The sequence below is a fragment of the Meleagris gallopavo genome, chromosome 1 (genome assembly GCF_905368555.1).
Source record: "Meleagris gallopavo chromosome 1, MGAL_WU_HG_1.1, whole genome shotgun sequence".
In the NCBI taxonomy this organism is placed as follows: domain Eukaryota; kingdom Metazoa; phylum Chordata; class Aves; order Galliformes; family Phasianidae; genus Meleagris; species Meleagris gallopavo.
The window spans coordinates 12,438,382-12,457,428 of NC_139404.1; the positions used below are offsets into that span (position 1 = coordinate 12,438,382).

At 39.8% G+C, this 19,047-nt stretch overlaps 2 protein-coding genes across 7 annotated transcripts in view; one reads left to right on the plus strand and one right to left on the minus strand.

Annotated features, from left to right (window-relative positions):
* The window catches only part of CCDC146 (coiled-coil domain containing 146), a 70,610-nt gene extending 61,703 nt beyond the window's left edge, over positions 1-8,907 (minus strand). For 4 of the 6 annotated variants that reach the window (XM_085216793.1, XM_085216791.1, XM_085216786.1 and 1 more), the window contains exons 1-3: positions 8,772-8,907; positions 6,698-6,783; positions 2,792-2,958 (exon numbers count right to left, since the gene is read on the minus strand). In XM_085216793.1, the coding sequence (XP_085072919.1) occupies positions 2,792-2,947 (156 nt within the window). In that variant the 5' untranslated portion in view covers positions 2,948-2,958; positions 6,698-6,783; positions 8,772-8,907. Of the gene's footprint in view, positions 1-2,791; positions 2,959-6,697; positions 6,784-8,433; positions 8,750-8,771 lie in introns of those variants that run through there. The other 2 variants (XM_085216785.1, XM_085216795.1) reach the window with 2 other exon arrangements.
* A 94-nt stretch (positions 8,908-9,001) lies between these two features.
* FAM185A (family with sequence similarity 185 member A) overlaps positions 9,002-19,047 on the plus strand; it is a 41,129-nt gene continuing 31,083 nt past the window's right edge. The window contains exons 1-3 of the mRNA XM_085216854.1: positions 9,002-9,458; positions 14,654-14,763; positions 17,880-17,972. Coding sequence (XP_085072980.1) covers positions 9,092-9,458; positions 14,654-14,763; positions 17,880-17,972 — 570 coding nt within the window. The 5' untranslated portion in view covers positions 9,002-9,091. The remainder of the gene's footprint in view (positions 9,459-14,653; positions 14,764-17,879; positions 17,973-19,047) is intronic.

Genomic DNA, 19,047 nt, shown 5'->3' on the forward strand with positions numbered 1-19,047 from the left:
TACAATACACCAGTCTGCATCAGATCAATCAGAGAAATCTCCCAAAGGACTTCGTTCTTCCACAGGTTCAGATTGAGCACATAAATGGACTGTGTTCATTAGCAGAAAGGGATTACTGTGGTAACTTCCAAATAAGGTACCAATTCACTGACTCCGGTAAATAATAAAGTTATTTTTATTCAGAAGCATTTTACAGAATGAATAACTCTCTTGTAATGCCTTCTACAAAGATATGCATGATAAATATTGTAGAATACTTTTTCTACAATTCTTTTAAAAATTGATGTGTGACTTTGAGAGAGCTGACAAGTATCTTTCTAAGCCAAGAGCACACAAGCAAAAGGAAGAGAAAGAGAAAGCACAACACAGAAACGCTTAGTGACATTACTCTTGAACAAAACCTAACAAGAACTGCTGACAAGTGAAGAAGACCCCAAACTGGGGGAAGTTACCCTCTCACCTTCTTTATCCTTTATCTTTTTTTTTTTTTTTCCCAGGAAAAACAGGATTTCCATAGAATCATGGATTGGAAAAGACCACTAAGATCATCCAGTCCATCCATCCACCTATCACCAATATTTCCCACTAACCCATGGCCCCTCAGTGCAACATCTAAACTTTTCTTGAACACCTCCAGGGACAGTGACTCTCCATCACCTCCCTGGGCAGTCTGTGTCACTGCCTCTCCACGCTTTAGAAATAGTATTTCCTAACGTCCAATCTGAATCTCCCCTGGCACAACTTGAAGCCATTCCCTCTCATTCTTTTGCTAGTTACATGGGACAAGAGGCTGACCCCCACCTCACCACATCCTCCTTTCAGGTAGTCTGTATGTATTTATAAACAAACAGCATTAACTAGATAGAAAAAAAAAGATATTAGTCCCTCAAACTAATTTCTTCTTGAAAGAACCTGAAGATTACTGAGTTTTGGATAGTCATTTCAATCAGAAAGATGAAACAACATATTTTGTAAGCAGATAATCAATTTTATCAAACCTTTGTAATTTTGTAAAGATATAGTAGCTGGAAAACTGTCCCTAGAATGTAGCTGTCAATGATTCACTATTGAATTGAAAAGATGTACAGAGTAGGGCTCTTTTTTATATTTAGGATTTAATCTTAATTGGGTTAAAAAAAAAAAAAAAAAAAGCCTAAGTATCTGAAAAGGATTTGGAGATTATAATAGATTACAAACTGAATACCAGCAGCATCATTATGACAACAGACATACAGACATTTATTCTATTCATTTATGTTCTTATTAAAGGAGCCTGGATTGGGTGGAAGAGAGGAAAATAATTAGAGGGAAATAATGCTGCTACAGCACAGGGAAGAGCCAAAATTATCAGGAGAGAAATTATGAGAGTAGGCAGGAGGCAATTTGGTTGTAATTTATTTCCATTGCCCCTGCTCTCTTCATTTTGAGCATTTACACCAGTTTTGTGTCATGTTTGGTAGATTTTTCACTGCAAATGGCAATTTCAGTATCTCCTGTGTTGATATAGCAGTGAAAGTAAAGTAACAATGATGACATAAGGATAAAGAGAGTTGCAGACAGAGGTGAAATGTATAATTGTAACATCTGTTGGAAAAGAAAGCAATTAGAAAGCAAAGAAAGGAAGACTAGCTTCAGACCATTTTGATGAAGCTAGTTACTAATAGAATATTTATTTTATAAATTTGTTAATATATCTTAAAATTGAGATAATGGACATGACAAAATTCAATATATTTGCATTGCTTTTAAGAATACAGTTGCATATACCTTGTCCATAATGCACAAAATTCAAAATTAACTAGCAAAGTATATAGAATCTTAATTTATCTAAGTGGTATATTTGTTTCATAAAGTAGGTACCAGAATGTGTAGTTTTCCATTAAACTTATTCACACCATACAGATTTATTTATTTCTAAAAGTATATACTAGAAGAGAACAGGATTATGAGTTAAGATACACAAGACAAGAGAATCAATTAGAAGTATTAGAGCAAAAGTCTTTATTTCAAGGACATAATAGCAAAGGCTAAAAGAAGTGAAAAGTTCATTTTTTGAATGTATGACAGTCCTCTAACCAACAGCAGTGGAAGTACTGAGTTATATTTGATGTCATCTTGGTGATAAATAAAAATGCTTCATGAAAAAAGTAAGTCATGATGGACTGAGGGGCTTTTGTTCAAACCTCTAGCCAGCTTTTAATAATTTTCCCAACTCCACATGACTAAACACTGTTACTATGTGTTATTAAAAATGAAGGAAAAAGTTCTGCAAGCTTGACTTTTTGAAATTTCTGCTATTTTCATGAGAAATACAAGACTGGTTTGGTTGGAAGGTTTACTGCCAGAAGGCCTATATTTGTTCTCAAATAAATCTTAACATCAAAAGGTGTTCCTTCTGATAAGTATTTACTGCTACAAAGGTATAAATGACTAGCTAGTAATTCAGAGAAAATACAATACAAAATACTTTGTGTGGAAAAATTTTGAAAGATATTCCAAGATTTAATCTAGTATCGATGCAACAACCTCTGCGGTGACCTTTTAAAGCAACACTCCCTGAAAGGAGCAACACGGGTATCCATTAGGCACACCGTCTCCAGCAAGAAGTATATGCTTGGTCCTTCTTCATAAAACATTCTTATGCCTTAGAACAAAAATTAGAGAAGATAGAAAGGTATAGATAGCCTATGGTAGCGTGCTTCAACTATTAACAAAAAAATACACATTTTCAATTACTTGATTTTGACACAGTATGCACCGCTGTAGCTAAGAAAACTAGAGTACATGATACCTCATCTAAACACTGAAATGCAGGACTTGATGTTACATCAGTGGATCCTTCATCTCGGGTATATACTGTTGGAGCTAAGGCACAGATAGGTTGCTCCTTCTCGACTTCCAATTCTTTTTCATCAGAACTGGAACTTTCGTCACCAGCTTGACTCATTCTCTGGAGATCTAGGAAGTAACAAAAATACCAAAATTTGGTTAATTAGGTCCTGGGATACATGTGACTATGAAAGATAAATATGTAGTGCAGAGAACACAATGTCTACATGCGAGACTCATACATTCAAACAGTAAAAACCAGAATGTTAGCAATTCGGGATTTTCTGTAGGTTCATGAAAGAGAGCAGACAGGACTATCTCTCTAGCATTGTTGGAGTATTTTAAAAATCCTCAAACAGTTGGCTACGTTCTCCTTATATAAGCGTTTGAGAATATGTAAAACAATACTTCTTAAAGGACAGGCATTGAATAATAGCTCTATGTTGGAAAATGCTTCAGGAGTCATCTCTCCTCCGCATAGCAGGGCTTACTTCAAACCTAAATCAAGTTCTTTAGGGCTTTGATTATCTGAGTTTTGAAAACCTGTTGGAGACTTCAGCTTCTGCCTTATTAAGAAAATCCCAAGGTAGAACCATTGCAGGTATAACTCCTATGACATTTCTGATGTCTCCATAGTACTAACCAAAGAACTTGTCTCCCCTACTCTCCAGCCATATATGCCCACCCTTTGCTGCATCTCCTGATCTTGTGGGGTACCAACACACAGAACAGGAACCCCCATTGCAAAACATAGAGTTCTTGAGGAAAAGACGTAGTCTGACATGTGTGGGTAATATCATTAAAGTTATTCGTGTTCATAAGTCATTGCATGGTCATAATGAACAAAAAAAGAAAGAAAAAGACAAAACAAAACAGCAAAGCTATACAAAATGCAAAAACATGATATAATATCTGAGAACCAGAGGTAGATATATAGTGAAATCAGGCACACAGAAGTCTTGCTGTGCCATAGCAAGACAGGAGAGCCAGAGCTTGTTTGTAGAGCAAAACACAGAGGGTAGGGGAGACAGAATACATATGGAGGAAGTCAAGCATTTCTCCACAAGTATTTTATAGTTGGCCTTAGATGCAGTGGACAGACAAATCACTATCTTGGTATTTCAGTTCAAAATGTGGGGAAAAAGGTTGATGATGACTGCAAGTGTTCACCCGACAGTTCTTTCTTTCTAAGGTAACTATTATGTAAAGCAACACTTGCAGAGAACATCATTTTCTGCTGCAGTAATGATAGAGCAGGATCCTGACAGATGATAAAATGCTAAACTCGTATTAAATTATCTAGTCTAGTCATTATTCTCCTTTAAGAAATCCTTTTTATTATAAATAAAAAATCCACAATAAAAACAAGGAAAGTGTTTTGTGAATATTTTAACAGTATACATCAGGTTTCTCCAATGAAAGAACAAGAGTTTTGCATTCCAAAGTCAGAAAACTGACAGCAGAATGTGATTTCTTTTTACAGCTGTGATGGGAAAGTGATACAAAAATGTTTTGTTTAGCATAGCCACTTTTTGAAAAATCACTTGTCTATAAAGGTGGACCACAAATTGTCTATAAACCACACTTTATTCAGCGCTGTTTGGAATTCCTTCAAGAATAGTTTGACTTTTAGAGACATTTCAGCAGTTGTATTTGCTTATGGAAAAAAAAGAAAAAGTAATTTCATGGTCACTCCTGAAGGAGTCAAAACATTGCGAAACAGCTGTAAACATCACCAAGGCCAAGAAATAACTCTGAAGCACTGTACACAATTATAAAATGAGACTTGCTTCTCAAAATTGCTGAATACTTGAGAATACGCATTTCATCTTTATGGCTGCTGTTGCTTTATTTGTGCCTCTGCACAAATTTCTGGAAGAAATGAGAAAGTGAAAAACACAAGAGGAAAAAGCTCTAAAGCAGAGCAATGCAAAAGACTGGGAGCTTCACCTATGCAGACATCTTTATTTATAATTGCATGTGAAACAGGCTTGATGCAAGTTAAAAAATACCCAGGTTAACACTGCTTCACAGTATGACAGCACAAAAAATGTTTTCACCGGAGATTCCATTTTGCTGAGCAAAAGGACAACAAAATCTCCTGAATCTGAAATGTTTGTAATATAATGATAAGATAAAAATCATCACCCATCAGACAGAGGAAAACAACTAGACAGCCTTGGCTACTGTAATAAACACTAGTCTCCACTGCTTTTCAAGAAGGAAGAGAGCAGATTTGCCTTTTCAAAATATTAGCAAGCAGTACTGTAACAAAAAACATGTGACATTTAGCATTCTTCAACTATCCACTATACAATTACATTTAAAATCCAACTTAGAGAAAATCGCATACATAGAGTCAAAAAAAAAAACAAAGTGGAAAAATAGTATTTTTGCCATATCTGATAAACAGTTTAATTCAAATAGAAATGAAAGCTGAAATGATTTCTAAATTTACAGAATGGTTCAATGAATATGGATGTTCTTAAACAGCAGAACTGCAAATAACACTGAGACCTTGAACCAACACATAGAATTACAAGTCTGTTTTAGAATCTGGGTCAAATCTTGTGAAATAGTTTCAGGACAGCAATAAAAGTCCGAATGCAGATTCCCATGACGAACTCCAGCAACCTTACAGTTCCTCTCCAGCCATCAGCAGTGTTAATACAAAAGCCAGAGAAGAGTACAGAAAGGTCATGTTTAGTTGTATTGGTTCTTTCTAAAATGAGAACTGCAAAAAGTAGTAACATTAGTAAAAGCAGTAAAATTTAATTCTGAACATGAAGAGATACAGCTCTATGTATGAAGATGAATCAGCTTTAAAACTTATTAAGAAAGCACCAAATTCATAGAAGTCTGCTGGGGGAACTACTCTTCATTAACACTTCACACTTTGTCTTAATTGTGTTATCTCAGAAAATAGATCCATTGCAGTTAAGCCAAGTTAGTTAAATTGGTGTAGACTGACATGTAAATGCTCCAAACCACTAAAGGTTTTCTTGTTTCATACAAGAGCACAAAGCTAAGGTTTAGGCAAGTTTAAAAGAATAGATGTAAATCCACATTAAGTTGAACCAAGGCCATAGACACGGGTCTCCTACCCAAGCCAGTGACATCAGTGGATGCTGGGTATCACTGCCTTCCTTTGCAGGAGGAGATACCTTTCTTCTCCCTCAATGCTGACCTGCTGGAGGAATGGCTTTAGGGCCATTTTTTCAGGCAAAATCAGCTAAGGAAGCCTACTATTTTTAAGTCAATGGTATGAGATAAAATGGCTAATTTTGATGGAAGTTAGCCGAAGAGCACATTCCCATCTGTCCTGCTGGCTGAGAGGCAGCATACAGAGCAGGGAGACAATGAACAGGACCTCAGCCAAGCTACTGGGCATGACACAGGATATTTATCTGCATCTCCATGCTGCTTAGTTTTGCATACAAATGTTAAAAAAAGAAACACGGCTCTGAGAATGAGACAACTGGCTTAGCATTTTACACTGAATTAGTCAGAAAAAAAGTTATACAATTCAGCTGGAACACCAGAGCAATGATACCTAGAGAGACCAGAGCTCATCATACCTCCAGCCAGCGCTGGATGCCAGGGGGCAGACTGAAGAATCCATCAGTGATATTTTCCTGAACTTGTGCAAAACTTTCAGTATCTGCAAAATCTGACAGAATGGAGTTTCTCATCTTACCTCTGCATGACATGCATAATCAGTTCTTTTTGTTTGTTTTGAATCTGGCTCCTTGATGTCTCCTAGTTCTTTTACTGGATGGGTCATTGAATAATCTCAACCTTTCAATGCTACTTGTTTTCCAGCACAGTCTCTGGTAATCCTTTCTCTAGGCAGAAGAACTCAACCTACCTGCTGCTACTGGTAATAAAGTCCTTCTCTGCCTTCTGCTGTCTTTGTCATCCTTCTCCAAGTCTTTTCCAGCTGTATCATATCCTCTTCAAAGAGAAGGAGGAGAAAATATTGGTAACACAGGAGTACTGGGGATTTATTCAGTGGCACAGTGATTTTCTTTTCATTTCCTAACATCTTATTTCCTAATGCTTCTTTCCTATAATTAAAGTTTACAGTCTAGTAAATAGCAGGACCTCTGTACTAACTGGGCAAAGCTTCAGCACTAAAGGCTGTGTCTTTAAAACACAAAGCTATACTAACATTAAGCAAGAGCTGAAATTAAAATTACATAGTTACAATAGGTTATTTATTATTCCACGCAATTCAGAGTACTTTGTTTGATTAGACATGTGACTACATAGACAACTATTTTGGGGAGATGATAACACACTGCATACTTCAATTGCTTAACAATTCTGTTATGAATTCCATTATTTCTGTTTGTTTTCAAGTCCCTGCTGTTTAGGATGGAATCACCCTGAGCCACCCATAGACTTCAGCTGCTGGAGCCATAGTTAGATAGGGCTTAGATAGGGACGATTTGAATGGTGAGAATTATCACTTCCCTTTTCACATGGTTTCCATGAGGAACTTGATTTCCTCAGAAGATTTCTTGTAGCATCACAAACAAAAAACAACCCTGAAATCTAAGCCTCTCTGCCCTCTCTACCCCAAGAAGAAACCGTTTCCATCACTACACACACACTGTGTAAAACAAACAAAAAAATCTCTGCCTAACCACCAAGCGCTACTCGTGATTTGAAAAATCTGAGGGCTCAAGGAAAAGTGGCAGTTCGGAAAGATGTAGAAAAATATAAATTATCAACCACCGAAAATAGATTACAATAATGCCATGCAAATATTATACAGTGGAAATGCATGGAATTTTTAATAAGCTTAAAAACTTATATCCTGACACTAAAATTCTTAAGCCTTAGCTGAAGAAACATAAACGAACAGCCAGCTCTGAGTGAGGCTAACCTTGCCCAAGCATTGGGTGTTAACTCAAAGGACAGATAGGAACCTCAGCACGAGCTAGCACCAGCAAGAATACTCCTGCAGGGAGCATTCAATATGAAATGGAATCAATGTTACAGCCAAAATAGACCAGGGCTGCTCTGAAAGCAGTGCCTACTAATTTATTATGTTGGCCTACAATGGTCAGAGGCAGATGTTGGTGGTATGGCAGTACAGTTTGAACCTTCCCACCAATATTCTGTCATATTTTGTTGCTGTGCAACACGTGGCAGCAAAGGGGCAGTCTGTCAGAATGGCACCTGACACGGAAGTAGCGGTGAGCGCGGTGAGGCGGCGGGTGCTGCGTTCCAGCAGCGATGTGTGAGCGGCGCCCCATCGGAAAGGGGCGACCAACCTGTTGCGTCTGCTGCCACCTAGCGGCAGTGCCGCACACTGCAGCTCTGTCCCGGCTTCCCTGACAACTCGTACAGCTTTTTCTTTCTTCCTTTCTTCTGTTTCTTTCCTTCCCTTTCTTCCCTTCCCTTCCTTTCCTTTCCTTCCCTTTCCTTCATTTCTCTCTTTTTCTCTCTCTCCTTTCCCTTCATTTCCCTTCCTTTCCCTTCCCCTTCCCTTTACCCTTCTCCTTCCCCTTTCCTCTCCTTTCTCCTTTCCTTCTTCCCTCCTTCCTTTTTTCAAAGATCGGCAATTTCTCAAAACTTGGAAAAATTAACTCATACCCTTCCACACGTCCCAAGATACTTATTGCTGCATTTTCGTCTCGGCAGAGCTCTATTTCTCTATACTAAACCAGCACAAGGCAGGTTGGACCTTTCCGTGCTTCGTTTAACGATTTTTGAGACGAAACACGGAGCAACGCCCGCACCCCCACCTCCCCGTTATAACTATCCTACACTGCAGGCACTGAATCCCGAAAAAGCTTTTATAACTGAACTCCGCAACTCCCCACTTGCTTGCACGCCCTCTCGGGATAACTGTTTCACGACATATTTGTAGAGAACTCAGTAAATTATCCCCGCAGGGACAGCGAATTGCCACCGCCGCAGCCCGGCCCTACCTGCGCGGCTTGCCCCGCCTCGCGGCGTCTTGCTGCTACGGCAACACAGGCCCGCCCCCTCCTGCTCCCTGTGCCGGCCTTCCTCTCATCCTGGCTGCCGATTGGCCGCAGCGTTCGTCCCGCTGACCAATACGAGAAGAACACGGCTGCGCTGCGCCTTCCCCCTTCTCTCCTCAGCCAATGAGCACGGCGAACCCGCAGCGTCCTCTAGCCGCCGGCGAACTACGACTCCCAGTAGGCTCCGCGGCGGGCGGGGCGTTTGCCGACGGCCGCCGCCTGTTTACCAAAGCGGCGCCGGACGGGGAAGCGTAGCCGGCACCATGCAGGCGCTGTCCCCGCGCTGGGCACCGTCCGTGCTGAGGGCGGCGGGCGGGTGGTGCCGCGGCTGCAGCGGCTCCGCCGAGCTCGGCAACCCCAAGCCGCTGAAGGAATGGACGCTGGTGGTCGGCCCGCGGGGGCGGCTGCGGGTGCGGCTGCCGTGCCAGGTGAGCGTGCGGCCGCTCGACCCGCAGCGCTACCCGGGCGCGGACCGCGTGCTGGTCACCGTCAGCGGCGTGGAGCGGAGCGCCCGCCGCCACCTCGAGCACGTCAGGGTGCGCTACGACGAGGCGCTGCAGCTGCTGGCCATCACGGCCGAGGGCATGGACGGCAAGGCTGCCGTGGACGTCCGGACGCCGGGGAAGTTCGGTGCGTGACGGGGCGGCGGGGGCTCCGCCGGGGCGGGGCTGTGATGCGGCGTGCTTTGGGCTGCCGGGAGCGCCTGTAGGGTAACTAATGCGGGGAGCTGAGATTCACAACGGCTCCTCGGCGTACCAAAAAAGAAATCGTTTGTTTTGTTTCGAGTGGTTATTCAAGGCTCTGTGTCATCTGATGCCCTGCTGCAGTTGTGCTATGGGAGGTGGTGAATGATCCCATCCGATCTAAGCTTTGTACGTGTCACCTGTGAGTTTCTAGGCCACTGTGTTAATGCTTTTTTGGTTACCACTTCTCCAGGCTTTTATGGCAAAGATGTGCTGAACCTTTAATCTGTTTTACTGTTACTTTGTATCAGGACAGCCGTACTGATTGCTCTGATGAGTACAGCTGGCCCATTGCTGTGTCCAGCAGTTACTCAGGGCAGAATAAGAACAGGGCAGACAGAAATGATGCTTCACCCAGGTGTCAAAGCCTTCTGAGAATCCAAGTTGGTTGAGTTGTCTATTATGTTCTCATGCTTTTTTTTTTTTTTTTTTTTTTTTCCCCTTTTTCTGGTTGGCAATTACAAACATTATTTTGACTTCTCTATAGCTCATTGATAGGGTTCCTTCCAGGAGTACAGTCAAACCAAGATCCTTCATCTGATTAGGCTCCATTTATACTTCATTTTCTCCAGGGCGTTTTGTGTTGCTCCTTGTTACTCCCTTGTGGAGTGCAGGGAGAGAATTCATTGTGTTAAGATTTGGAGAATCTCAGCTTTGATGAAGAATTTCAATATGTGGAGCCTCCCTAAAGTTCTCAACAATGAATTCTAATACAAAGAACTCATTTAGCCTTTGTCCTGTTTTGATATTATATTCAATATTATATTTGGAACATCACCAGCTCTGCAGCCCTACAGTCTTATATGATAGTGTTTTTCCTTTTGGCATTCTTGAAATAGGCTTCATTAACTTTTAGGTCTCTAAGCTAATTGTTCCACTTAACGTTGTGGGAAGATCATACAACTTGAGTGTCCTACGCAGTCTGGATTATAGTCCAATTCTACTACTTGCTGTTAGTGGCATCTTAATTAGCATGATGTTATTGTTGTCTCATCATGCTGTTAATCAGGGATATTCAGAGATACATTTCTTAAAATGCAAATATTTTTTGTACCCAGTTAAGCAGAATTGGTGCATGTCAGTAAGGTGCCCCTCCGTGTCCTCTCGGTTCTGGTTTGATTTTCTGGGGTCCTCTGAGTTTATGTTGGGGTTGTTCCTCTCCTGTGTTTAGGAAAGAAGTGTTTTTTTAAGCAAACATCAGTGCATCAGCACAAGATCTTACTCCTTGGAAGGTGTGCCTCAATCTAGAATGTATCCTAGATGGCTCTAGACTTACAGAATCACTGAAGTTGTAAAAGACCCTCAAGATCATCAAGTCCACGTGAACATTCTGGCTTTTCTCCGTCCTTCCTTGAGTGCATGAGGATGTTGATAGCAGCCTGTTCTGACTCTTTTATCTCAGCTCTCATCTGTTCAACTATAAGAAGTTGAGTAGTCTTTACATTATGTCTTTCCAGCATTCTAGCTAGCTTTCTGGTTTTGGAAGTATTTCATAATGGCTTTAGCAGTTTAGGTTGGAGCTTATCCAGGAAGCTCCAACACAACCCAAAGAACATGTGCAGAAGGTGCTAGATTACAAGTTTAAATACATACTTTAAACCGAAGGTAACTTACTTAGCCTTACTGGACTGACTACGAAGTGAGCCTCTGTTTCTGTCTCAATGTCTAGTCTTGTGCTGGGCAGTCTTTCAATATAATACACAATCTGATCATCGTCTCTGACACATTTAGCCTGCATAGATGACAGATGCCAATTAATTTCCATTTAGCAGAATTTGTATTGATTTATTTTACTTCAGCTTAGCTTACCTATATTTTAGTTGTTTATTTCCGGGGCAGTGTTGGTATACAGCTCTAGGTTGTGAGTCTGCTCTGCGTGTGAAGAGAACTCAGTGTCTTGGTATTTAGAATTGCATGTACTGTTTAACCTTGAAATCATCTCTTCCTGTGTAGTATCCTCAGGTAAACAAGCTGTCTTCTCTTCCTGTATAGTTATTCTGTTATTAGAATCATAGGATAATTCAGGTTGGAAGGGACCTCAGGCATGTCTAGGTTTTAAAAATCTCCAGGAATGAAGATTATACAGGCTCCTTCAGCAGACTGTACCGATGCTCTTCTCTGTTACATCCTGCTTACAACACAGGCTTCTATGCCAAGTCATGTAGGAGAACCGTGAAGCTTGAAATGGTAGCAAAGCTTCACTGAGAATACCAGCACTCTGTGCTCAAGGGTGTTCTGGGGCTAGACCACTTTATCAGCCACTGTGATGTTTTTTGTTGTGGTGTCAGTTCTCTCTCAGAGAATTTAACTCTTCCACATTAGTTTTATGAAAGCCCATAGGATCACTTTCAGTTTTAGCTAAATAATGTAAATTATTTTTCTTTTCCATAAATGTTAATGGAAAGCAGATATGAATGTTTTATCCACATCGTGCTTTTCTTAAGCATAAACAATAATTGAGTAGGGAAGCAAAGATTGTTCACAACTACTAAATGTGGCAGACTTGCAACCTCAGAGTAGAAAATACTGAGGCTATCACATCACAATAAATGGAGCTGAATGATTTTAACATGTACGTGCATGTACTGGTAAGCTTCCTCTGTGAGCTGAGAATTGGATCAGTACCATAAAGTACTTCCAGTGGTTCAGTGCTGCTGAGTCACTTGGAAGTAGGCTGGTAAAATGTGTAAATATGATAGCTAAAGGCGGTGTTACTGGGTATGCCTGCCTACACTCCCGTGCTAGTGGTCTGTTTTCCCTGCGCACATTTATTTCCAGGTGTGAGTTGTTTGCACCTCAGAGATACTTGTGTTCCTCAAGGTTTGAATGGTGGAAGTTAGCAGTCAGTGTATTCTTGGAGCTTTGGCACTGAAATCATATCCTCCTCCTTGTTTGAGGTTTCATTAGCAATATTATCTAGCTCTTAGCCTGCCTTTTTTTTTTTTTTTTTTTTTTTTTTTTTTTTTGAGTCATTTGTTCTTACATAGGAAGCTTGTTCACAAGACAGCAGCATTCCATTCCTGCTAATTTTTTCCTAGATCAAGGCTAGCAGTGTACTGTGACTCTGTGAAGGATCAAGACATGATGTGTTTGCAGGCCAGGAATCCTATTTCTTGACAACTTACACTTGAACCCTCAGACTAGTACTGAAGATCCATGCCAGAAGAGGAAATATAATAGACATCTAGGATTACAGTTTTCAAATAACGGCCAGAATATACCTTGCAGAATCATAATCTTTTGTTATTAAAACTGACTTAATAACCACTTCTACCAGCTCCCTCAGCACCCTCAGGTGGATCCTGTCTGGCCCCAAGGACTTCTGACAGTCTTTTTGACAGAAGGGATAAGAGCTGGAGGCTTACCATGCTGACAGAATTTAAAAGTTTGCATAAGCAAATCACTTTTTGTGACCCCTCTCTTCGCTGAAAGCAAAGTAGCAGAAGTCTTGCACATAGGCCCTTCCAAGCACCATGCAGTTTTCCAGTGAGTTAATTGAGCAGTTTTGAGCAAGACAGCTTGTATTTCAAAAACCATTTTGTTTTCCTTTTTGTCTTCAGGTTTGTACCGTGCAGGGACATGCTGTTTCAAGCTCAGTTATCTGGAAAGTGCTTCTGTTGGTGTTTCTCTGGGAACTGCCTTTAAACAATTCAGCTGCTCCCCAGGAAATACAGCATCCTGGAAAAGTTTTATCTGTCTGCCTTGGCAACTTGAGAACCAGCCGATCAGCACTGATCAGATGAAAATTGCTCAAATACTGCTCTGATATTTTTAGTCTGGTGAAAATGTCTAGGCTATGGCCATACAAACATTCTGGTGCTGGCTCTGCAGTCTCTGACGATAGCCACCAATCTCACTTGTCAGATATTATGCTTTTACATGCTTCAAAACCTCTTTTAAAATTGACTTGAAGTTAAGGAAATGTTCAATTAGATAAAATCTCAGTCACTGTATCTCTACCTTGGAGGACTGTACATCTCCCTGTTCTGTGAGTAGGCTAAGGAAAAAAGGTGTACAAACAAAAGGCTTTCTGGGAAACCTGACTATCTGTCCAGCTCTGCTGGCCCCTTTCTGATGAAACAGTGCCTTCAGATAGCATGTGTATCCTTCATTAAACCTAATTGCCACAGCAAGCTAAGAGGTTATCTCTTTAAAATTTTTTTTTACTCTCACTTTTTTTTTCTTCCGTTTTTCTTAGAACAAAATAAACTCCAGAGTTTATGGTGGTCATTAATGTAAATGATTGTTAATACAGTCAGAATCCCCTGACTGTAGGTTCTCACATTTCTCCCTGTCCTTTAGATCATCCTTGATCTAAAGTGGCACAAAAATGCTGATCTGTGTGGAACATTCTGAGCCCATGAATTACTTACTTGATAATCAGATTATCTACAAGATTCAGGAACTTTTCTTTATGAGAGACAATGAACATTAGTAAGGTAAGGTGATTCAGCCTCTGTCATGCCAGGAGGATAAGTCAGGCCTTCCAGAAGGCTAGGGAGGAATGATGCATGTGAATTCTTCTATACCTGTTTTTATGTTATGCTGTTGAAACAATATGGATCTAAGAAGATTAACAGTACAAATATAGCATCTGCAATTGAGTTCTGTTACTCTATGTATGGTTTTGAACAACTTGTCAGCCTTCCCATCCCAAAACTACCCATGTCTGGGTAGAATTGTTAGTAAATATGGTGATGAGTGTGGCTATATGGTAGTGTGGAGTATGGGAAGGTGCTTTTTTTTTTTTTTTTTTTTGGGGTGTGTGTGTGTGTGTGTGTGTGTGTGTGTGTGTGTGTTCATGTATGTGAAATTATAGCTTCACTACTGGGCCACACACTGCTGATTCCTTGCCGGTCACTCTGCCACTTGTAATGCTCAGCCAATTTTCACTATTGGTTGCTGATAGTAATTAGTTGTACAGTTGAAAGGATGACTGAACTTAGCTATTAGATTCTTTATATTAGAGAAGCTACTATCTTTATCGTACTGTGTATAGTTGCTCTGCATTGTGATCAAGTGCTGTATTTAACAGATCTGATTCTTACTGTTCTGTTGCTAATAAAACTCTTTTAATTCTAGATTTGGATATCAAAACATCAGGAACGGGCTGTGTGAAGGTTCAGAAAATGGAATGTGATAACTGCAGAATAGAAACTGAGAAGGGGACTAGTGTCTTGCAGTCAATAAAGGTATGATGAGCCCTTCTCTATGCCACCAGTGTTTTAAAAGACACTGTGCGATGGACTATAGTATAACAAAGTGCTGACTGCCAGCTCTATGGGTGAGGAATACTATGGTATTTCTAAGTATTACTGTGTGTGTGTAGCACTGTGCCTTCATCTATTGCATACCATTACAGTGCTAAGTCAATGACTCTAAATAACATGAAGTAAGAAGTCCAGGCACCTTTGATAGCTGAAAGCTACTGAAACAGTGGAAGCAGTGAACCTCATTTCTGCTGTGCTCCTCCCCTACTGCATTCTCCCTCCAAAATAAAAATGCTAGGAATTCCCTTCTTTGAACAACAGACCTAATAGTTATGTTTGCTTAGATGGCACCATGAAGTACTTCGTTGTATGCCTCATCATTTGTTTTTTTCCTGTGGGATATTATTTTCTGAATTCTGATGTCTCAGTGCTATTGAAGCTCCTTAGATTAATGTATAACTTGAAATTGAAATTACATGTCCGAAGTACCCAACTGAATATACTGATAAACACTGCGTGTGACATGGCCGTGAAGGACCTTGCTTTTCTTGATCTTTCAACTTCACGTTTGCTGACGTGCTTTTGTGGAAGTAATCGAAGAATATCCAACGTAAGTGCTGTTTGGAATAAATTTCACTTGAATAATTGAGATTGCACCCTATTTTTTATTTTTATTTTTTTACTTCATTTTCCCCCCAGAGTAATTCCTTTAAGTATTTCTGAGATACAAAAAGCCTTTCAACATTTTTCTGTACAATAAGAGGTAGTTATGTAGCATGCAGCTACATAAGTGTGAAGTTTAGGTTACATGGTAATTCAGCATACCATAGAGCCAGACTTACTCCACAGTCAGTGAACTACAGTCTGTCTGTATCTTCCAGATTCTAATTGACCGTGTTAATCTTTGAAAGTAACTAAAGTCTGACAAGCTAACAGTGCTGTTTGTTAGAGATATTCTAAAGGTTTGGTTAAAAACGAGGACTGTATATTAACGACAACAACAACAACAACAACAACAACAAAAAAAAGAGAAACTGCATAATATAAGAAACAAAGCAATTTTAGCCAGCATATTGATGGTAACTGCAGGATATTGTCATAATTGCTAAGAGTTTTTATACTGTTGAGGAGAAAGTTGTCCTTCCTCAAAACTCTATTACATGTGATGAGCATCTTTTCTCGGATACTTGAAAGATAAGAGACTTGAGAAAAGCTGAATTTTAAAAGTGGAAGAATCACAGTCCTATTTTCTAAGAGACTTCAAGCAGCAGTGAAGTGATGCTCGCTAATGAACTGAAAAGAACACTGTGAGGTAGGCAGCATGAGGCTTCTGAGCCCTGCTCCTCTGTGTCCTCACTGTAGTCTAGAGGAGCTTAGTGTTGCTGTTTCTTCTCCATCATCTTACTGAGCCTGCTTGATTTGGAAAATAAGGAAAATGTGAGGGAAAACTGCAAGTAGCAAGAATATTCCTTTTCCTGTGTGTTTGCAGTGTTGGTGGCCACAGGAAGCTTCTTGGCTCCCTTAGGCCTCAGATGAGAGGAACAACCCTGTCCCAGAAGGCAGAAATCATTTAAAATGCAAAGAATCAAGAGTGAACTGGGGATTTCAGTTGAAGTACTTGTTAAATGAACCTTCAGTACCTTGCAAGATTTGGGCTTTCTCAATTAGTTACCCTAAGAGCTCTTGTGAGTTGTAGGTGGATTCTGATTGATTTACCTGTTGTTCTGGTCACTGTGACTGCTTCAGCATTTTCTACTACAGAAGATGTTGCCAGTCTTCTTGGTTTCTTGGCTATGAAGTAACAGGTTAAAGATTTTGAATGAGAATTACCAATCATCTTGGTTTTTGCTGGTGCAAACAATTCTGTTTACAACGTCTTTTTGTGTACAGTCAATTTTGTCTAACACTATTTTTAAGAACCATTATAGTTCTAATAAGTTTGCTGAACTCGGTTTTCTGGTGTAGGTTTAAGAATTATATTCTGTAGTAAAAAACAGAGTTCTTAATCTCATGGGCTTTTTCCCCAAGATTCTGAAAGTGCTTCAAGCTGGATTTTTCATTGCAGTACAAGAGCCGATTCTGCCACACGCATAGAGTTATTTCATCAGATTGTATAGGAACAATAAGAATTCATGAATTCCATGTTGGGAACTTTGGTTTTTTTTTTTCTTTTTCCTCATTTTTTTCCCTAAATCTTTTTGCTTCTTGGTAAGAACTAGTTAATGCAACTTACTGTGGTTTGTTCAGGCAGATATTATTTATCAGAGTATCCTGAAAACTTTGATATGTTTGATTGTCAATTCATAGCAGTGTAAATCAAATATTGTCTATAGGAATTATGCTGTTGAGACAAGTCAAGGTAGTTGCAGCAGCTATGGTTTCTGAATACAGTTAGGTTACTTAATTGTGATTTATTTTTTTTTCTTCCTTCTCCCTTCTTAAAATAGTTGCTTTCTACTCTGAAGACCACTTTATTATTTGCAGACTTTCTGAGAGTCTTGTAATTTGTGGTAGATCTCTTGTTTGAATGTAGTTTGCTTACATTTCCCTTTTTTTGGGAGGGTATTTTGTGGTATTTTTATTTGTCTGATTTTATGCAGCAATCAGAAGTATAAGGGTTATTGCATTTTGACTTCTTGGCTTCTTTATGGAAGATTTGAGACAGTAACCCAGATACTTGTAAAATACTGAACTTTACTGTGTATTTGAGTGAAACACAGCAGGATCTGGTTCTATTTGCAGGCCTAAAGTTAGTTAGCACTTGACTACATTGTACAGATTTATGGCTGTACAAACTACTCCAAGCATAAGAACTGAGGGTTGCAGCCAGTTCCAACAAACAAACAGAAAAACACAAATGCAGCACTGCACTGAGAATAAAGTTGCACTTGTCAGCCTTCTTTCACCTGTGTTTCTGGTTAGAATAAAACATGTTTTTAGGCTTGAATGCTTTGGAAGCAAGCAACACATCTGGCAGTTAGTTCAGAAGAAACCAGTAAGATAGAAGTTCTCAATCTAAGTTTGCTGTTGTGATACAACTTGAAAAAGGAGGTAATTTGTAGTTGCTCTAACCATGTGAATTTAATTATTTTTTTCAGAGCCATAAAATCGATATACGAACCAATGGTGGCAAAGTAATTGGTCTTGGAACGCTCTATGGAAATACAGATATTCATGCAACGGAGAAGGGTGTAAGTAAGAATTGAGGCTTTCTCACCAGTCACTTGTTCAGCTTGTCTATTGCAAAATGATGACATTTTTAAGGGCGTACACTGAGGAATATTTAATGATCATCACTGGCTGATTGTCATTTCACTGATAACTTACATTTGTCTAACTGCACTACCTGATATTATGCTTTGTTTGGGGAAGGTTCTATAAAAAGGCTCTGTAGAAAGGGGAGTAATGAACATGTGAACATTCTGTCGCCACTTGAGGCTGGGCTAGCAGATACAACACATCTGTGAGGGCCTACAAAATTAAAACTGGACTCTTGAGCTTTTTAGTTGGCTGATGTTTAGGCACTTGGATTCTGCAGTAGGCACCTAGGTTTATTGTAATGTCTCATATCAAGTCATTATTCATGTGCACATACTTTTCATCTCCAGCATTATATGATTTGCAAGAACTGAAGAGTAGAAAGTTCTGTATATTTCTTTGCATCAGAGGAAGCAATCACATATAATCCTACTGTGACCTGCAGTGAGAAGAACCCTGAGAGCAGGAAGTTTCAGAGAAATAACCTTTTTTTTCAGCAGATGGCAGCATGAGACAAGCCTGATACTACACTAATTTGGTTTTCTTACTACTACTGCTTGATTCTTCGTTATTTAGGATAATGCAGAGTTAGGATCCCCATGTGATGTTTTCACACCTGATCTGGTTCTTAGGCTCAATTTGAATTGTAATTCAAGCTATTGTAGTATCTGTACAACTGGCTGCATTAGGATTCATTAGATCTGAAGCATTGCTATGTGAAAACACGGAGACAGTTCTGGAAGTAGCTTGGTTGCTTGCAGAACTCTTGTCAAAATTAGTGAGTACCCTTAAAACCAGCAGAACTGAAAGGAATCAGAAAGAGTTCAGGTAGCCTTCTCTAGCCTAGGGTAGAATTGAGACCAAGTTGGTAAGATTTCACAGTCCAAAATTGCCTCTGAGGTGCTGTTTGATGCTGTTGCACACCTGGTCAGTTGGATTCTATGGTCACTTAGGTAGAGCCAGCTGTGAGCTGTTATGAACTGCTGATGAAAAGTAGACTGCCAACAT